The 17754-nt window shown below is 47.6% G+C and overlaps 2 protein-coding genes across 2 annotated transcripts in view; both read right to left on the reverse strand.

Annotated features, from left to right (window-relative positions):
• The window catches only part of LOC118225974 (E3 ubiquitin/ISG15 ligase TRIM25-like), a 487938-nt gene that overhangs the window by 67021 nt on the left and 403163 nt on the right, over positions 1-17754 (reverse strand). The gene's annotated exons all lie outside the window — the stretch shown is intronic.
• Positions 1-17754, reverse strand: part of LOC118226000 (pituitary adenylate cyclase-activating polypeptide type I receptor-like) — a 43604-nt gene that overhangs the window by 9848 nt on the left and 16002 nt on the right. Inside the window, exons 3-7 of the mRNA XM_035415202.1 lie at positions 11316-11423; positions 7703-7803; positions 4700-4797; positions 3431-3563; positions 10-163 (exon numbers count right to left, since the gene is read on the reverse strand). Coding sequence (XP_035271093.1) covers positions 10-163; positions 3431-3563; positions 4700-4797; positions 7703-7803; positions 11316-11423 — 594 coding nt within the window. The remainder of the gene's footprint in view (positions 1-9; positions 164-3430; positions 3564-4699; positions 4798-7702; positions 7804-11315; positions 11424-17754) is intronic.

The raw sequence follows: 17754 nt of genomic DNA on the forward strand, positions 1-17754 counted from the left end.
GGCACTTACCCCAGCCAATCAGAATGTACCACCAGAAGTACTTCTTCTGAGAGACGAAGGTCAGCGCCAGCAGGGTCTGCAGGTACATGCCCTCCACCAGCAGCCAGAAGTAATTGGCCAGGATGCAGAACTGGAAAAAGGCTACTGCAGACTTACAGGCCACCTATGGGGAGGGAAAAAACGCACACAAAATAAAACATTGCCCTCTACTGGCCAGGCATAAAAAAACAGTCCAGTCCTGTGGGACTAGTTTGAGCTTCAGCCCAACCATTACACTATATTACAGGTATTTAGCAGACGCTGTTATCCAGAGCGACTTACACAACGTTTACATAGCATTTACATTGTATCCATTTATACAGCTGGATATACAGAGAAGCAGTGCAGGCCAAGTACCTTGCTCGAGGGTACAACGGCAGTGTCCTACCTGGGAATCGAACCTGCGACTTTTTACAAGGCCAGTCCCTTACCCATTATGCTACACTGCCGCCTGCTTGAGGCATCACTGTACAGTCGACACATTCCGAGGCTTTGTCCCTCCAGCAGCTGGGGATGCAAACCCGCAACCCCTGCTGCCTCTCAGCCCTGACCCAGGGGCCTCACTGCTGTAGTCCTGGGGTGGGCGTGGCTAAAGCCGTATCAGCGTATCAGATTGAGGCACAAGATGAATCCCATATTACAGGAACACTGCTAAGGGCTCTGAGCCTCTCTTAAGCTGCCCAAGTCCCATTATCCTCCAATCCCCCCCCCCCCATAATCAGACCTGTTCTTCTCTAATCCTCCTTTCCATGATCAAACTCCCCTTTCATACTGTGACTACTCCTCCGCCAACTTTAATTCTGTAATCTGGACTCTTTCTAAAGAGATTTACTTTCTCAAAATGGAGCCAGAGTCACATCAGGCTGGATCCAGGGCCTCTTCTGCACTATTTAATGAGAATGCTGATTAATGAACTCCACTCCTTCCTTTTCCAGTCCTCTCTCTCTCTGTCTCTGTCTCTATCTCTTTCTCTGTCTCTGTCTTTGTCTCTGTCTCTGTCTCTGTCTCTGTCTCTGTCTCTGTCTCTGTCTCTGTCTCTGTCTCTGTCTCTGTCTCTGTCTCTGTCTCTGTCTCTGTCTCTGTCTCTGTCTCTGTCTCTGTCTCTGTCTCTGTCTCTGTCTCTGTCTCTGTCTCTGTCTGGTTGCTGTGTGCTTGAGAACACAACTAAGGAGAGTCCTGCTCTCTCATGATTGTGTCCTGTGATCCTGTGACTGCGTTCCACTATCTATCCATTGGTTGCGTTTCATTATTTCATGATTGTGTTCCGCCATCTTTTGTGTTTTGCAAAATCGTGATTGTGTTCCGCTATCTTGTGATTGAGTTCTGCAGACTTGTGATCTCATGATTCTCACCTGCCTCAAGCACTTGCCCAGGGACCGAATTAAGTGGGTTTCCTCCATCAGTTATATCCATATTTCAATTACTTTTCAGTGACTTTTTTTTTTTTTGAGAATAAATGGCTAGATTTTCAAGGGCATTTTAAAAATTCTTTTTAATCGTAGATGATGGAAATGCAGAAGGAGATCACTTCTTCTTCCACATGTCCTCTTTTCGTATTAAATACCAGAAGGAAATGGCTTCTGACAGAATGACACAGACCGTAATGTAAATGCCTCGGCAGGCTAGCCAATTTATTAGCAAGTGGGCGTATGGACACTGCTGATTTTAATGCGAAACGAAGTGGAGCTAATGAGCAGCGCATGGAAAGCTCCCACTATGGGTGCCACAGTAAAATAGCGGCTCTTTACCATAGCTGCAGTCAACCCTGGATTACCATAGCTGCAGTTAACCCTGGATTACCATAGCTGCAGTTAGCCCTGGATTACCATAACTGCAGTCAACCCTGGATTACCATAACTGCAGTTAGCCCTGGATTACCATAACTGCAGTCAACCCTGGATTACCATAACTGCAGTCAACCCTGGATTACCATAGCTGCAGTTAACCCTGGATTACCATAACTGCAGTCAACCCTGGATTACCATAGCTGCAGTCAACCCTGGATTACCATAGCTGCAGTTAACCCTGGATTACCATAGCTGCCGTTAGCCCTGGATTACCATAGCTGCCGTTAGCCCTGGATTACCATAGCTGCAGTTAACCCTGGATTACCATAACTGCAGTTAGCCCTGGATTACCATAGCTGCAGTCAACCCTGGATTACCATAGCTGCAGTTAACCCTGGATTACCATAGCTGCCGTTAGCCCTGGATTACCATAGCTGCAGTTAGCCCTGGATTACCATAGCTGCAGTTAGCCCTGGATTACCATAGCTGCAGTCAACCCTGGATTACCATAGCTGCCGTTAGCCCTGGGTTACCTGGAGCAGGTCAGTCCAGATTTACCTATGTGAGCACTTAAAACGCAGATACACCTGGAAAGAGCCATCAGTTACAACTGTGTATAATAACTAAACTAAGTGGGTAATTAGAGTAAAACTGGCAAATTAATTAATAAAATACTCTCCCTGAATACACATGCACACATATATACATACTGTACTACATGCATAGATGCATACAAACACGCATACTTGCATGCATACGGTGTGTACACACACACATATATGCCTACTGTACTACATGCATAGATGCATACAAACACGCATATTCACACACATGGTAAATGGACTGCATTTATATAGCGCTTTTATCCAAAGCGCTTTACAATTGATGCCTCTCATTCGCCAGAGCAGTTAGGGGTTAGGGGTTAGGTGTCTTGCTCAAGGACACTTCGACATGCCCAGGGCAGGGTTTGAACCGGCAACCCTTCGACAGACAATCGGTCTTACCTCCTGAGCTATGTTGCCCCTTGCATACGCATACTTGCATGCATACGGTATGTACACACACACATATACATACTGTACCACATGCATAGATGCATACACACACGCATATTCACACGCATGCTTGCATGCATGCAGTATGTACATGCACACATATCCATACTGTACCACATGCATAGATGCATACACACACGCATATTCACACGCATGCTTGCATGCATGCAGTATGTACATGCACACATATCCATACTGTACCACATTCATAGGTGCATACAGACACGCATATTCACACGCATAATGCATGCATGCAGTATGTGCACGCACGCGTAAGTAAATGAATGCATGCGTAGATGCATACAGACACGCATATTCACACGCATAATGCATGCATGCGGTTTGTACACGAACGCGTAAGTAAATGAATGCATGCATGTGGTTTGTACACGCACGCGTAAGTAAATGAATGCATGCGTAGATGCATACAGACACGCATATTCACACGCGTAATGCATGCATGCAGTATGTACACGCACGCGTAAGTAAATGAATGCATGCGCGCGTGCATGAATGGGCAGGCAGCCAGGCGGCGTGTGTGTGACTCACGCTGGATATGAAGCAGTGGTCCAGCGTCTCGTCTGCGAAGAGCACGCCGTCTTTAATGAACACCGAGCTGGCTCGCAGGATGAAGGAGGCGAACAGGTTCATGTGGATGTAATTTCTGGTGCAGTGGAACTTCCTGTGATGAAGATCAGCAAAAAAAAAAAAAAAAAAAAACAAGACCAGGTCAAAACCTCGTGTATGGCTGGGCTGTTTAACGCACTTCATCCGGCCGAACAATGGTGTAACTTCATAACTCGGCCGACCAATGGTGTAACTTCATAACTCGGCTGACCAATGGTGTAACTTCATAACTCGGCCGACCAATGGTGTAACTTCATAACTCGGCCGACCAATGGTGTAACTTCATAACTCGGCCGACCAATGGTGTGACTTCATAACTGGGCCGACCAACAGTGTAACTTCATCACTCAGTCACTCACTCAGTCACAGACATTCGCGTTTAGAGGGCTGGCCCCGCTGTTGCGGTCCAGCCAAAAAAAAACGGCAAATGCCTGAATGTCTCACTACAAAGCCAGTCGGGCTCCCTGTAGGCTCCAGAGCGAGGGCTCCACAGACCGCAAATCAATACGCGGTCAATAGTTTGTGGGGGGAAAAAAAATACCAAAAGGTAGATTCTATACCAGCACGTACACACACAAACATCTGCGAAACTGGAAATTCGATGTGAAATATCCCCAGAGCCACATGCGTTCTGCCGTAAACTGTTGTTCGATGAGTATAAATAGAACAGCTAATTTTTTATGCATTCATTTCAATATTTAATTTCTTTATCCGGATGACTGTGAGCACGCATATTTAAGCATGCATGTAATTACAGGACGCAGCGCAAGTAATCACAGGTTCTGTAGTTACACAGGAGAATCAGTGACTGTCAGTTAACTAATCAGTTGTAAGGTATATGCATCAATGAAAACCCACAGACTGTGACTCTCCGGGACCAGGGCTGGGGACCCCAGCAGACCCTGCGGCTCTCCAGGACCAGGGTAGGAAACTCCTGGTCAATAAGGCATCCAATACTGGGTCAAACATGGTCTTGAACTCCTGAAAGGCCTCTATTTGCAAGCCCCAGTAACCTTCCTTACACCCAATGACTCTCCCTGTCTGAATATTTTTTTTAAACTTTAAAAAATTGTGAAGAAAATCTCTGGACTGGCCGAGCTAGACCTTTGGCCTGGCTCTGCAGGAGCAGCAGGTGAATGAGCTCAGGTGTGCCGTTGGCTACCGGTTCTCTGCAGCGAAGCCAAGCGTTACCTGAACACGGTGAACACAAAGATGGCCGTTATGAGGGAGATGAGCGAGGTGGCGTAGCCCGCGGTGTAAACCTGCTTGAATGTCGAGTAGTACGTCGTCTGAAAAGAGAAAGAGGAACTTATTAAGAGACAGGAAACTGCTTCAGGTCCTCTCTAATCTGTAAACGATTCTCTAATCTTCTCTAATCTCTCCTTTAATCCCCTATTTCTTTTATTTTCTCCCAAGTTTTTATTTTTAACTTCAATTTTTTTAGTCTCTTCAAATTTTGTATGGGTGGGCACTGATCCCGTGGGCTCACCCTCTATCAGCTCAGGAGAGTGCGAATGGGCGTGGCTCAGAACTAGAATCAGAGCAGAACTTCCTGCGTATCAGAGCAGAATTTCCTGTGCAGCCAGCACGTTAGAGCAGAACTTCCTGCGTATCAGAGCAGAATTTCCTGTGCAGCCAGCACGTTAGAGCAGAACTTCCTGCGTATCAGAGCAGAATTTCCTGTGCAGCCAGCACGTTAGAGCAGAACTTCCTGCGTATCAGAGCACAACTTCCTGTGCAGGCAGCACGTTAGAGCAGAACTTCCTGTGTATCAGACCACAACTTCCTGTGCAGTCACCGCATCAGAGCAGAACTTCCTGCGTATCAGAGCACAACTTCCTGTGCAGGCAGCACGTTAGAGCAGAACTTCCTGTGTATCAGAGCACAACTTCCTGTGCAGGCAGCACGTTAGAGCAGAACTTCCTGTGTATCAGAGCAAAACTTCCTGTGCAGGCAGCACGTTAGAGCAGAACGTCCTGCGTATCAGAGCACAACTTCCTGTGCAGGCAGCACGTTAGAGCAGAACTTCCTGTGTATCCGAGCACAACTTCCTGTGCAGGCAGCCTGCAGGCGATTAAATATCTCGCTGTTTTAGCGTGGCTGGCTGCCTCTTTCCTTCAAATGACAAGGAGCCGCGTCTTCAAATCTCCCTGGAAAGCCTTCGAACGTAAAATCGAAGCGGAGAGAGAGAGGGGCTGTTTGCCCCCGCGCCGTGAAAAACACCTGGCCGTGCTGATTGGTCCGTCCGTTGCCATGGCAAGCGAGCTCGGCCCTCGCAACCCGGTGGAGGGGAGTTTGCCGCCGCGCATTCGACGCCTCGTACCTTAATGCGGCATTAAGTTTCCTTAAACATTTCTTCATTACGCTGATCGTGTTGCGGGCGGGCGGGCGGGCGGGCGGGCGAGCCCCTCTCTCTCCCCGGCACCGCCGCCAGTGGGACAGGCTCTGGGGTCGGCTGAATATTCATTAGCGCGCGCACGCGGCTCCTAATCGCATTTAAACGCCCGCCGTCACATCTGCGTCTTCGCAGAAGGGGCCCTGGTAGCCGACATTTCAGGCGAGCTCAGCGAATGTTTTCAGGGGTTTCCCACGAGCACTCAAGCTTTTTAAATGAAGTGTATATACAAGCTTGATGCTGTATACGCTCAATGTTCAGTATTAATGCTGATGCAAAACATTGGCTATCTTTTTTTTTTTTTTTTTTTTTTTGCCGCAATTTATTTTTTAACCCTTTATTTTCAATTTAAACGGATATTTCTCCGTGTGACTGTTAATTAATATTGAGATAAAACCTATTCAATATAGAGTACTTTAGGGTTACAATGTGGCATTGACACCTTCCCAGGAAACACCCATTTTAATTGCATTAAGATGTTCAAGGTTCACTATTTTTCAGAGGGGAGACGGAGAGTGAAGGAGTGAGGAGCAGAAGAGAGAGAAAAGTGGGAAAGGAGTCAAGGAGAGTGGGAGAGAGGGAAGAAAAGAGAGAGGAGAGGGAGAGAGCGGGGGAAAGGGAGAAGGAGAGATGAGAGAGGGAAGGAAAGAGGGACAGAGGGAAAGGGAAGGAGAGAAGGAGAGATGGAAAGGGTGAAGGATAGAGAGAAGAGAGGAAAGAGAGAGGAGAGAGCAAAAGAGCCACACAGAATCTCAGGGATTCTCTCCCATTCATCACTAAGGACTCCATCTCTGCTTTATTAAAATAATAAAGCAGAATTATGGATTAAATAATGTAATAAGTACTGTATTTCTCTGGCCATATATTTTTCAAAAATTAGATTACAGCTGAATGAACAAAAACCAATTTTTTTAAAAACCCTTCCAGTCCAAATTATGACAAATGTGCACATGTTTCGGTCGGACAAGGAGCATCGACCCCCCCGTCCCCACCCCCCCACCCCCACCCCCCCACGACCACCCCTAAATCTGCGTAGCTGCGTCACACGCTCACTGAGCCAATCAGTACAGCGCATACCCCCGGAGACCCTCATAGACTGGCGCGATCGAGGACGGAATTAAGGAGACATCAGCGGAGGATTCTGGGAGATCGATAAAGCTCGTTTCTAGGGAGAGGAGTGGGGGGGGGGGGGGTCTGTGCTCATTACCGGAACCCCCCCCCCCCCCCCGACTGAGCTTGTTTTATTTTTCATTTATTTCTGTTCCTCTTCGGCTCTCTCTGCGCACAGACCCTGCGAGCGTGCGGTAATCTAGCGCTGCTCTGAGCTCGCGGCAGGCTGGGCGCTCGCTAAGCTGATTATTCGATTTCACAAAATTAATGCAGGAGTGATCATTTGTAACCGTTTAAATGAAGATTTTTTTAAACCAGGATTTAAAAGAAAATAAAGGTCTCCCTCCATTGTTCTCAATCTTGTTCGTGTCTCATTATGATGTCATAGTGGGGAGAGCACAATCTGACATCATAAAGGGCAGGGTTCACCGAACGCTGGACCAGCCTATAGGAGCAGCCCAGGTGCCTTTGCTCCTTGGCACACCCACTATGACATCATAGCTGAGGTGCCCAGGGTTCAATCCCGCCCCTTGACCCCTCCTCCCTGGGTGCATCTTACAGCCAATCGTGTCGCCTTGGCAAGACTGATGCTCTAGACGTCTTTGATCTCTTTACAGACCGCCCACGATGATGTCGTGTCACCACATGCCTGTATTTCAGTAAGCCCCGCCTCCCCTATCCACACCAACCTCAGACCCAGTCTCATCGTCCTCCCCAAATTCACAGGCCTCCTCGTAGGGGGGGTACAGGTCCGTCCAGCCGTCCTTAGTGCAGCTCCTAATGATATAGCCTGGAATGGGACACACAGACATCATCTTCATCATCATCACCATCATCCATCACCATCATCATAATCATCACCATGTTCACTTCATCATCATCTTCATCATCATCACCATCATCATAATCATCACCATGTTCACTTCATCTTCATCATCACCATCATCCATCACCATCATCATAATCATCACCATGTTCACTTCATCATCATCATCATCATCATCATCATCATCACCATGTTCACTTCATCATCATCATAATCATCACCATGTTCACTTCATCATCATCATCATCATCATCATCACCATGTTCACTTCATCATCATCATCATCATCATCATCATCACCATCACCATCATCATAATCATCACCATGTTCACTTCATCACCTTCATCATCATCACCATCATCATAATCATCACCATGTTCACTTCATCTTCATCATCATCATCATCACCATCACCATGTTCACTTCATCATCATCATCATCATCACCATGTTCACTTCATCATCATCTTCATCATCATCATCATCATCGTCATCACCATGTTCACTTCATCATCATCATCATCATCATCATCATCACCATGTTCACTACATCATCATCATAATGATCACCATGTTCACTTCATCATCATCAGTAATCATCTTCATCATCATCACCATCATCCATCACCATCATCATCATCATCACCATGTTCACTTCATCATCATCATCATCATCACCATGTTCACTTCATCATCATCATCATCATCATCATCATCATCGTCATCACCATGTTCACTTCATCATCATCATCATCGTCACCATGTTCACTTCATCATCATCTTCATCATCATCATCATCATCGTCATCACCATGTTCACTTCATCATCATCATCACCATGTTCACTTCATCATCATCATCACCATGTTCACTTCATCATCATCATCACCATGTTCACTTCATCATCATCATAATGATCACCATGTTCACTTCATCATCATCATCAGTAATCATCTTCGTCATCCTCATCATCACCACTTCATCATCATCATCACCATTTCGTCATCATCAAACTTTATTGCCATCACCATCACCATCCTCATTGACATCACCATCATCATAATCATCTTCACTGTCATCATCAATATTAGCATTATCATCAGCATTGTTATCATCACATTTATTAGTATTCTGTTTTTAATGAGGGTGAGCAGTGCAGTCTCACACACACAGTCACGTACAGTAGCACAGTTATTCTACAGCAGTACCCGCTCAGCACAGTAATTGGACTTCCAGTAATGAGCACATCACTTAAATTATGCTCAGTGCAGTTATCTTCAAACAGAAAACCAAAAGACCAAGGTCGTAGCACGCAGTTTAGCGAATGTTATGAGAACTGTGCAGAGACAGAGGGAGAAGGGAAATGTTTCTAGTTCTAAATGAAATGAAGAAGAAGAAGGGGAAGGGAGATAAAAGCAGCGTTTCTTCTTCTGGGCTGACAGGCATGAATATGCAGTGGGCACCCGGGGAAGAGGGGCAAAGTTCAGGAGGAAAAACTCACACACTCACACACTCACACACTCACACACACACTCACACACTCACACACACACACACACACACTCACACACTCACACACTCACACACACACACTCACACACTCACACACACACACACTCACACACTCACACACACACACACTCACACACTCACACACACACACTCACACACTCACACACTCACACACATACTCACACGCACACACACATGCACATACACACACACACACTCACACACATACTCACACGCACACACACATGCACACACTCACACACTCACACACTCACACACACACACTCACACACTCACACACTCACACACTCACACACACACACTCACACACTCACACACACTCACACACTCACACACACACACACTCACACACACACACTCACACACTCACACACTCACACACATACTCACACGCACACACACATGCACATACACACACACACACTCACACACATACTCACACGCACACACACATGCACACACATGCACACACACACACATACTCACATGCACACACACACACACACACACACACACACACACCCCTCTAGGCAGTGTTGGTAAAACACACACATGCTGCGAAGGATATGTTCTGTTTAGATCCCATCACCCATGCACCCATTGTTTTTTTTTGTTTTTTGTTTTGGGGAGGGGTTGGGGGGTATGAGTCTTAAGTTGAGCTTTATCTGTGAAGGAGGGTGTGGGTGGGGGGGGGATCTGCTGAGGACTGGCGCTCCAATGACTACAGCGTGGGCGAATGTGTCAGATAGCCTGCCAATGTTTTTTTTTAAAAAATTTTATTTATTTTATTGACACGTTAAATATATATTTAAAACATTTATACATAAAATTCATTTTGCCTTGGACATAATTTAGCTGGTGAGATGGAACAGCAGGAGCAGGAACGAGAGAATCTTCTGACTGCGAGGGCCTCGTGGGGGTGGGTGGTGGGGGGGGGTGTTGGGGGGGGGCGGGGGGGTGGAGGCGAAAGACAGCCCTGGCGTTCACTCTGCGGTGAGTCACCCCGTGAAGCGAGCGCCTCTCCCCTCCCAGACTCTCGGCCCTTCCCTTTGATCGCATCTCTTCCCCTCCATTCCTCCGTTTGTTTATTCATTTATTTAAAAAGAAATACATAAATAAAAACGAACAAACTCCGACGCGCTGCTCCTGCGAGCGCAGAACCCGCGCCATCGCTGCTCTTTTCGTGACTCCGAGCCAAATCCATCAAAGCCCGGAGCTCCGCCCCCTCCCTCCCCCCCACCCCCACCCCTCCAGAGGTCATGACCCCTGATGTCATGCTGTTGCTGTTACACAACTGGCTTCCACCTCTGCCTGCTAAACTGTAAAGTGCTCGCGCTGCTTCCTACTGTGTGTTTAGCGCCTGTTTTTGGGATCCGGGGGCAGTGGGAGGGAAGGAGGGTTTGTTTATTTCCGAGTCTCTCCAGCTATGGAGAAGAAAGAAAAAAAAGAGCAGCTAATCTGCAAACTGTGGAGTGTTTTTGGGGCTCCGGTTGTGTTTACGTTAGTATCATCAGGAGGCGTAGCTGTCTGCTCTGCGATATCTGCGCTACCAAGAGAGGCGATTAATGTGTTTGTGTTTGGGCCGGTTCCCAGCCGCGGGAAGCACTTTGGGGGAGGAGTCGGGGGCGCAGACACAAACGCATCAGAGTGGAAAGAGCCGGAGTTCTGTGATCACGGGGCGGTCGATTCCAAACTTTATTTTAACGGCCATCCCGTTACCTTGGTGATGAAGCTGCTTGGTTACCTTGGTGATGAAGCTGCTCGGTTACCTTGGTGATGAAGCTGCTCGGTTACCTTTGTCATGAAGCTTCTCGGTTACCTTGGTGATGAAGGTGCTCGGTTACCTTGTTGATGAAGCTGCTCGGTTACCTTGATGATGAAGCTGCTCGGTTACCTTGGTGATGAAGCTGCTCGGTTACCGTGGTGACGAAGTTGCTGGGTTACCTTGGTTGTTGCTGAAGAGCTGGGACACCTCGGCGCAGGACACGTTGACCACCTGGCCCACCTCCGCCCGCCACCAGCAGCGGATCTCATCCCACTCCGTCCGACAGCCTGCCGGGGGACAGGAAGTGGGGTGAGTCATTTCCTGTGCAAGGAGCAGGTCCCGCCAGAACAAAAACATGAAATGCCCCCCCCCCCCCCCCCAACCTTCACCATGACGATACGAGGGGACGGCAGGCCTCATTAAAGAGCCGCTCTAATGTTATTAAACAGCACGGCTGATTAGGGATAAGTGCTCTCAGAGCAGGGAGAAGAGCTAACAGGTGGGAGTAGAAGAGCTGCCGGCTGTGGGGGGGGGGGGGCGGGGGGAGTTGGGGGAGAGGAGGAGTGAGGGAGAGCGTGGGGGGGGGGGGGGTCTTGAGTCCAGGGCATCGGTCTGTAATCTAGCGAGCAGTGGGTGCTGGGCCACAGCTGGTCCTGGAGGGCATGGAGGGTTCACTTGAAATGAAGAGGCAGTGATTGTGTAGGTAATTCAGCCCATCAATTACAATTACCGCAACGCTAGCGTTCACCAGTGAGGGCCAGGTGGGTCCTGGAGGCTGAAGATGGAAGGAATGAACAGAAGGACCATAGCGCACCCCCCACCCCCATCCCCCCGACCCCCACCCCCTAGACATTACCACGGTGATTGGCTAAACTTGACAGCAACATGACAGATTCCAACTGCCGCTCCCCAGAGGTAAATATAGACGGGGGGGGGGGGGGGCAGCTCTGCATCATCTTTATAGGACAGCAGGGAAGAGAGTGAGTGTGAGAAAGAAAAGTGGACAGAGTGAGAGAAAGATGTGAGTGTGTGAGAGTGAGAGAAGAGAGAGTGAGTGTGAGAGAAAAGAGGATAGAGTGAGAGAGTGATAGAGAAGAGAACAGAGTGACAGAAAGAAGTGAGGGTGTGTGTGAGAGAGAACAGAGTGGGACTGTGAGAAGGAAAAGAGGGGAGAGAGAGTATGTGTGAGAAATGAGTGAGCGTGTGAGAGAGTGAGAGAGAATAGGAGAGAGTGAGAGTGTGAGAGGGAAAAGAGGAGAGAATGAGTGTGTGTGAGTGGGTAAAACCCAGCACGGGGTGTTTTGGAGCTGATTGAGGTTAATTAAGCCACTTCGGTTTGGTGCACAGACAACCTCGTCCACCGGCCATGAGAAATAGACAGTGAAAACGAAGCAGACTAATTAGACGTTAATTAGCTATTCTTAAAGATTCTATATTTTGTACGTTTATAGATGTCAAAACCGACAGCCGTCTGTCTGTCTGTCCGTCCCCGTGAGTTAGCGGTCTGCGGTTAGCGACCGGTGCGACGGAGCAGCGCGCTCCCGAGCTGTTACCCCCCCCCCCCCCCCCCCCCCCCCCGCCACCGCCACCATCGTTTATCATCGGCTGTGTCGTTTTACATTTCCAAATTTCATTAGCCGGGGATCGGCGCAGGTCCCCCCCCCCCCCCCCCCCCGCACCCCGTTGCCATGCCGATCGGAGCAGGGAATTGCTTTCGCGCGTCGCCTCTCCTCAAAGTGGCGGGAAAAGTTCCCCGGCTGCGGCCGCTGCGTTTCTCAGCCACGGGGTTTTTTCGTCTTCCCCCCCCGGCGTATCAGTGTTTTCAATCAATCAATCAATCAATCAATCAATCAATCGATCAATCAATCGATCTTTATTCATATAGCACATTTCATACAGTGGCTGTAGCATTGTCTGTAGCATCATTGTTGCCGTGTTATTTTGTTATTGATCGGAAAACCAGTCGGACTTGTTTTTTTTTTTTTCCGCACGCACCACAGTAATCCGACACGTAGCCTACAACTCCGATTTAATTCATTCTTGACGTTACATTCTGTGATTGTGACGTGTACTGGAGAGGAGAGCTATGGGTTTTTTTTTTTTTTTTCAGAATCCTGCCCCTAAAATTTAAAATCCAAGTGGGCTACAAAACTTTAAATATAGGCTACAGATTTCCGAACTGTAAAAAGGAAGCAGGGGAAAACACAAAGCAAAGCTCGGGTACCGTGGTAATAGGCAATGTGTGACTGCGACGTTCTGTGGGACCATGACCACTCCACTCCAACGCCAACGGGGTCCTGCAGCCTGAAAACGCCCGCGATTGCAGCTAGCCATGCGCTCCGCGAAAAAAGTAACGGGGGACGTTACCGCTGACTCTACGCAAATACAATCTGGAAGTTCCATGTTCCGGGAAATTTATTTATTTTTTTAAATGACGAGCTTTGGACTAACCATAATTTATTCAGCCCAAGGTGACACGCGCTGGACGTGCTTTCCTTGCACTGTTTCTTTGAAATGTCCAGCGCCATAATTCCTTCAGCTACTTAAATCAGCAGAAACTCATTAGACCCAGAGGGAGCCGTTCATGTGATTAACGGTCTGTGGTTCAACTTTAAAGGTCCCATTGTGTCATCGTTGCAGATCTCAGACACAGGCTGTGTGTGTGTGTGTGTGTGTGTTAGTTCCACAGCTCTCCGACAGGCTGTGTGTGTGTGTGTGTGTGTGTGTGTGTGTGTGTTAGTTCCACAGCTCTCCGACAGGCTGTGTGTGTGTGTGTGTGTGTGTGTGTGTGTGTGTGTGTATTGGTTCCACAGCTCTCTGACAGGCTGTGTGTGTGTGTGTGTTGGTTCCACAGCTCTCCGACAGGCTGTGTGTGTGTGTGTGTGTGTGTGTGTGTATGTTAGTTCCACAGCTCTCCGACAGGCTGTGTGTGTGTGTGTGTGTGTGTATGTGTGTGTGTGTGTTTAGCCGCGTTTCCACCACAATTACCCGGAACTTTCAGTCCCAGGAACTACTTTACCAGGAACTAAAAGGTTCCTTCAGCCAATGGTTGTCTGCGTTTCCACCGGGGTCTAAAGTCCCGCGAAGATTAGGCAAATTAGCCCACTGACGTATGAAAAAGCGACGTTGTCGGTCCATCTGTCATATGATTTTTTCTGTAACCCCATACTACCACCGAAGTAGCCTACATTATTTTCTAATAACCGGGACAGCCTGGAGGGGTTTATTCCACGTATATACAACGGGTTACCAACAATGACTATATATGGTTACTTTTGTATTTATTGATTTTTATCGATTTAATCACATGGAATTGAAATAACCTTCTGCAGCTGTTTGGGCATATTTTACCGTTGTCAAGCAAATCTGTCGTTGGTAGTTGAACTTGGACCGTTATGCAACAAATAGGATATAACAGACCAATAGTCAGATTTTAACTGTTTTATATATCCTCTCAAACACATTCATTATGTTTTTATGCGAACATTCGCTTTCATGTCTTGAATCCGAAGCGACAGAATGCATTCACGTTTCCAATATAACTGGCAACAACAGCAGAAAACATGCACACGTTGTAGGCTAAACAATTTGCTGTTTGATTACTTTCTCATCGTCACTTATATATAGGCTAATCGCAAAATAACAAGAATAGAACGAAAACTCGGACTTGCGTTAAAATTTAAATTAGTAGTGGTAGAGCCACCGTTTGTTTTCCTTCGAAGTTACTGCTAGCCGAGCAGCGAAGTGTGCCCTCCAGATGCGAACCATGCACCATAAATTAGTCCATAGTCTTCCTGGTCTTTTTGTGGAATTGAAGAATGGCAGAGTAAAATTACGGCAGTCTGAAAAAGCTAAAGGTACGATTACTAGAATTAACCTGTTATTTTACCCTGACAAAAAGTGCGGAAGGTGATTTCCAGTTTGCTTTTACTGTATCACCAATGTGAATTACGCAGAACTACCGCATACCTCACATAACTGTATCAAACGTTTTGAGACCATTACAACGGGCTAACAAAGAAAATCCGGAAGAAAATATTCAGCAACCGAATTAATCCGTTTGAATGTTTTAGTACGTAATATGCTGTCCCAGCACGAATGCTTAGCATTTTATAAAACGAATACTAAAGCAAGAAAAGAGCCGAAGAGCACACGTTATAATTCCAAGAGGTTGGCAGGCTATAAGCAAAAGTAGGCTACTGCGCCGCATAACATACAAGTTTGATTTGAAGTTATTATGAAAATAAGTCGGTTTGCGCCTGCACATTTTCAAACATGGCGCCTGAAAATAGACAAAAAATTGCTACGAGTACTCGACCAATCAGAAATATTCAGCGCTGCAAGCTCCACCCAAAAGGTTCCTGTACTTTCGGAAAGTACTACCCCCCGAGCAGGAACCTTTTGGGGGGTAAAACAAATCCCCCGGAACTAAATTTAGACCCTAGTTCCTGCGGTGGAAACGCACTGAGTTCCTCAAAAGGTTCCTAGTTCCGGGGTATAGTTCCTGCGGTGGAAACGCGGCTTTAGTTCCACAGCTCTCCGACAGGCTGTGTGTGTGTGTGTGTGTGTGTGTATGTTAGTTCCACAGCTCTCCGACAGGCTGTGTGTGTGTGTGTGTGTGTGTGTATTGGTTCCACAGCTCTCTGACAGGCTGTGTGTGTGTGTGTGTGTGTGTGTATGTTAGTTCCACAGCTCTCCGACAGGCTGTGTGTGTGTGTGTGTGCGTGTGTGTGTGTGTGTGTGTGTTAGTTCCACAGCTCTCCGACAGGCTGTGTGTGTGTGTGTGTGTGTGTGTGTGTGTATTGGTTCCACAGCTCTCCGACAGGCTGTGTGTGTGTGTGTGTGTGTGTGTGTGTGTGTGTGTTAGTTCCACAGCTCTCCGACAGGCTGTGTGTGTGTGTGTGTGTGTGTGTGTGTGTGTGTGCGCGTGTGTGTGTGTGTGTGTTTGTGTCTCTCTGTGTGTGCTGGTCTCCAGGCCTTGGTAGTTTGAGCCGGGTAAGTCCAGTGTCTGGTAAGTTGTTGTTTTCAGTCTTCACGGTAAATTTAAAACGCAGCAGCGGGAATAAAAGCGGAAATCAATCTCATCGGGGAACTGAACAGCTCCAGAGCGTTTCAGGCTCAGCGACTTGGTATGTGGCAGAGCCAAGTCTTATTTTCCTCAGAGCTTCAAAACAAACACGGTCCGTCCCAAATTATCTCCACCCATATGACTCTAAAAGCAAGCTTGCGGCGGACAGCTGGAGGCCTACCGGCTACCTCCGAAGGGGCGCGGTTAAACCGAATCATCACTCTTTCAACTAAACAACAGTCCACTCTGCTGAAACCATAGGAGCCAAACACACGCCAAACCCATGCCAAACACACACCAAACACATGCCAAACACATGCCAAACACATGCCAAGCCCACACCAAACACATGCCAAACACATGCCAAGCCCACACCAAACACATGCCAAACACATGCCAAGCCCACACCAAACACATGCCAAACACATGCCAAGCCCACACCAAACACATGCCAAACACACCAAACACACACCAAACACATGCTAAAAGCATGCCAAACACATACCAAACACACCAAACACATACCACACACACCAAACACATGCCAAGCCCACACCAAACACACACCAAACACACCAAACACACACCAAACACATGCTAAAAGCATGCCAAACACATACCAAACACACCAAACACATGCCACACACACCAAACACATGCCAAACACACACCAAAACACATGCCAAAACAAAAACTCCACCTGTAGCTGGGTCCCACCCAAATAAATGCTTTATTCAAAGTTTATTCAGCGCTGAATGCTTTACTGTGGAAGTGAATGAAAGTTCGCATCTCATAGATCGAGTGGAAAATTATGTGACATGTAGTGTCTCACCATTTTGGCACGGAACCGTTTGAAGAGTAAGTTTTTTGGAATGTTTTATCAACGTTTTAAGTCAGTGGCCCAGAACCCTTTCAATAACCAGTATAGATAGTTACATCAACATTAGCATCAGCATTCACTGAACAACACCCTAATCACATATTTATGATCTCACACCATAAAGGCTTAAATCTCACACACAGATGTATTACATTCAGAATTTAATTTTTATTTTTTGCGCGACATTGACTGCGTAACTGTGTCCTCCTCGTTTCTTTTGCGCTGCAAGTTGTTCGTTTCTCTCGCGATTCTTTTTTTTTGTTTTTGTTTTGAGCGCACTCGAGAGGGAGAGAGAGAGCTCCCCGCCCCCCCCCCCCCCTCCCCCCCCCCCCCAAACGGAAGCATCCCGCCAGCACGAGTGGGACGATCAATCCCGCGCCTGATTAAACCGGCCGTCTGCCCCCCCCCGCTGAATTAGCCGTCTGAAACATGGCATCGAATTTCGGATTGTTCTTCCAGCGAAATAATAAAAAAATAAATAGAGAAAGAAAGAAAGGACGGGCGGAGTCGGGCCCTGTGCGAGATCCGTTTGGGGGTAATATCCCCCCGCCTGCCGGGCGCTGACAGCGAGAGGTAATCCTGTTGTGTTCTCCGTCCCGCGCCTCTTATCGCCCGCGCGGGGGCCATCGCCGCGGTGCCGCCTCGCGCAGGGCTCCATATTGCCCGGGAC

The sequence above is a fragment of the Anguilla anguilla genome, chromosome 4, assembly GCF_013347855.1.
Source record: "Anguilla anguilla isolate fAngAng1 chromosome 4, fAngAng1.pri, whole genome shotgun sequence".
NCBI lineage: Eukaryota > Metazoa > Chordata > Actinopteri > Anguilliformes > Anguillidae > Anguilla > Anguilla anguilla.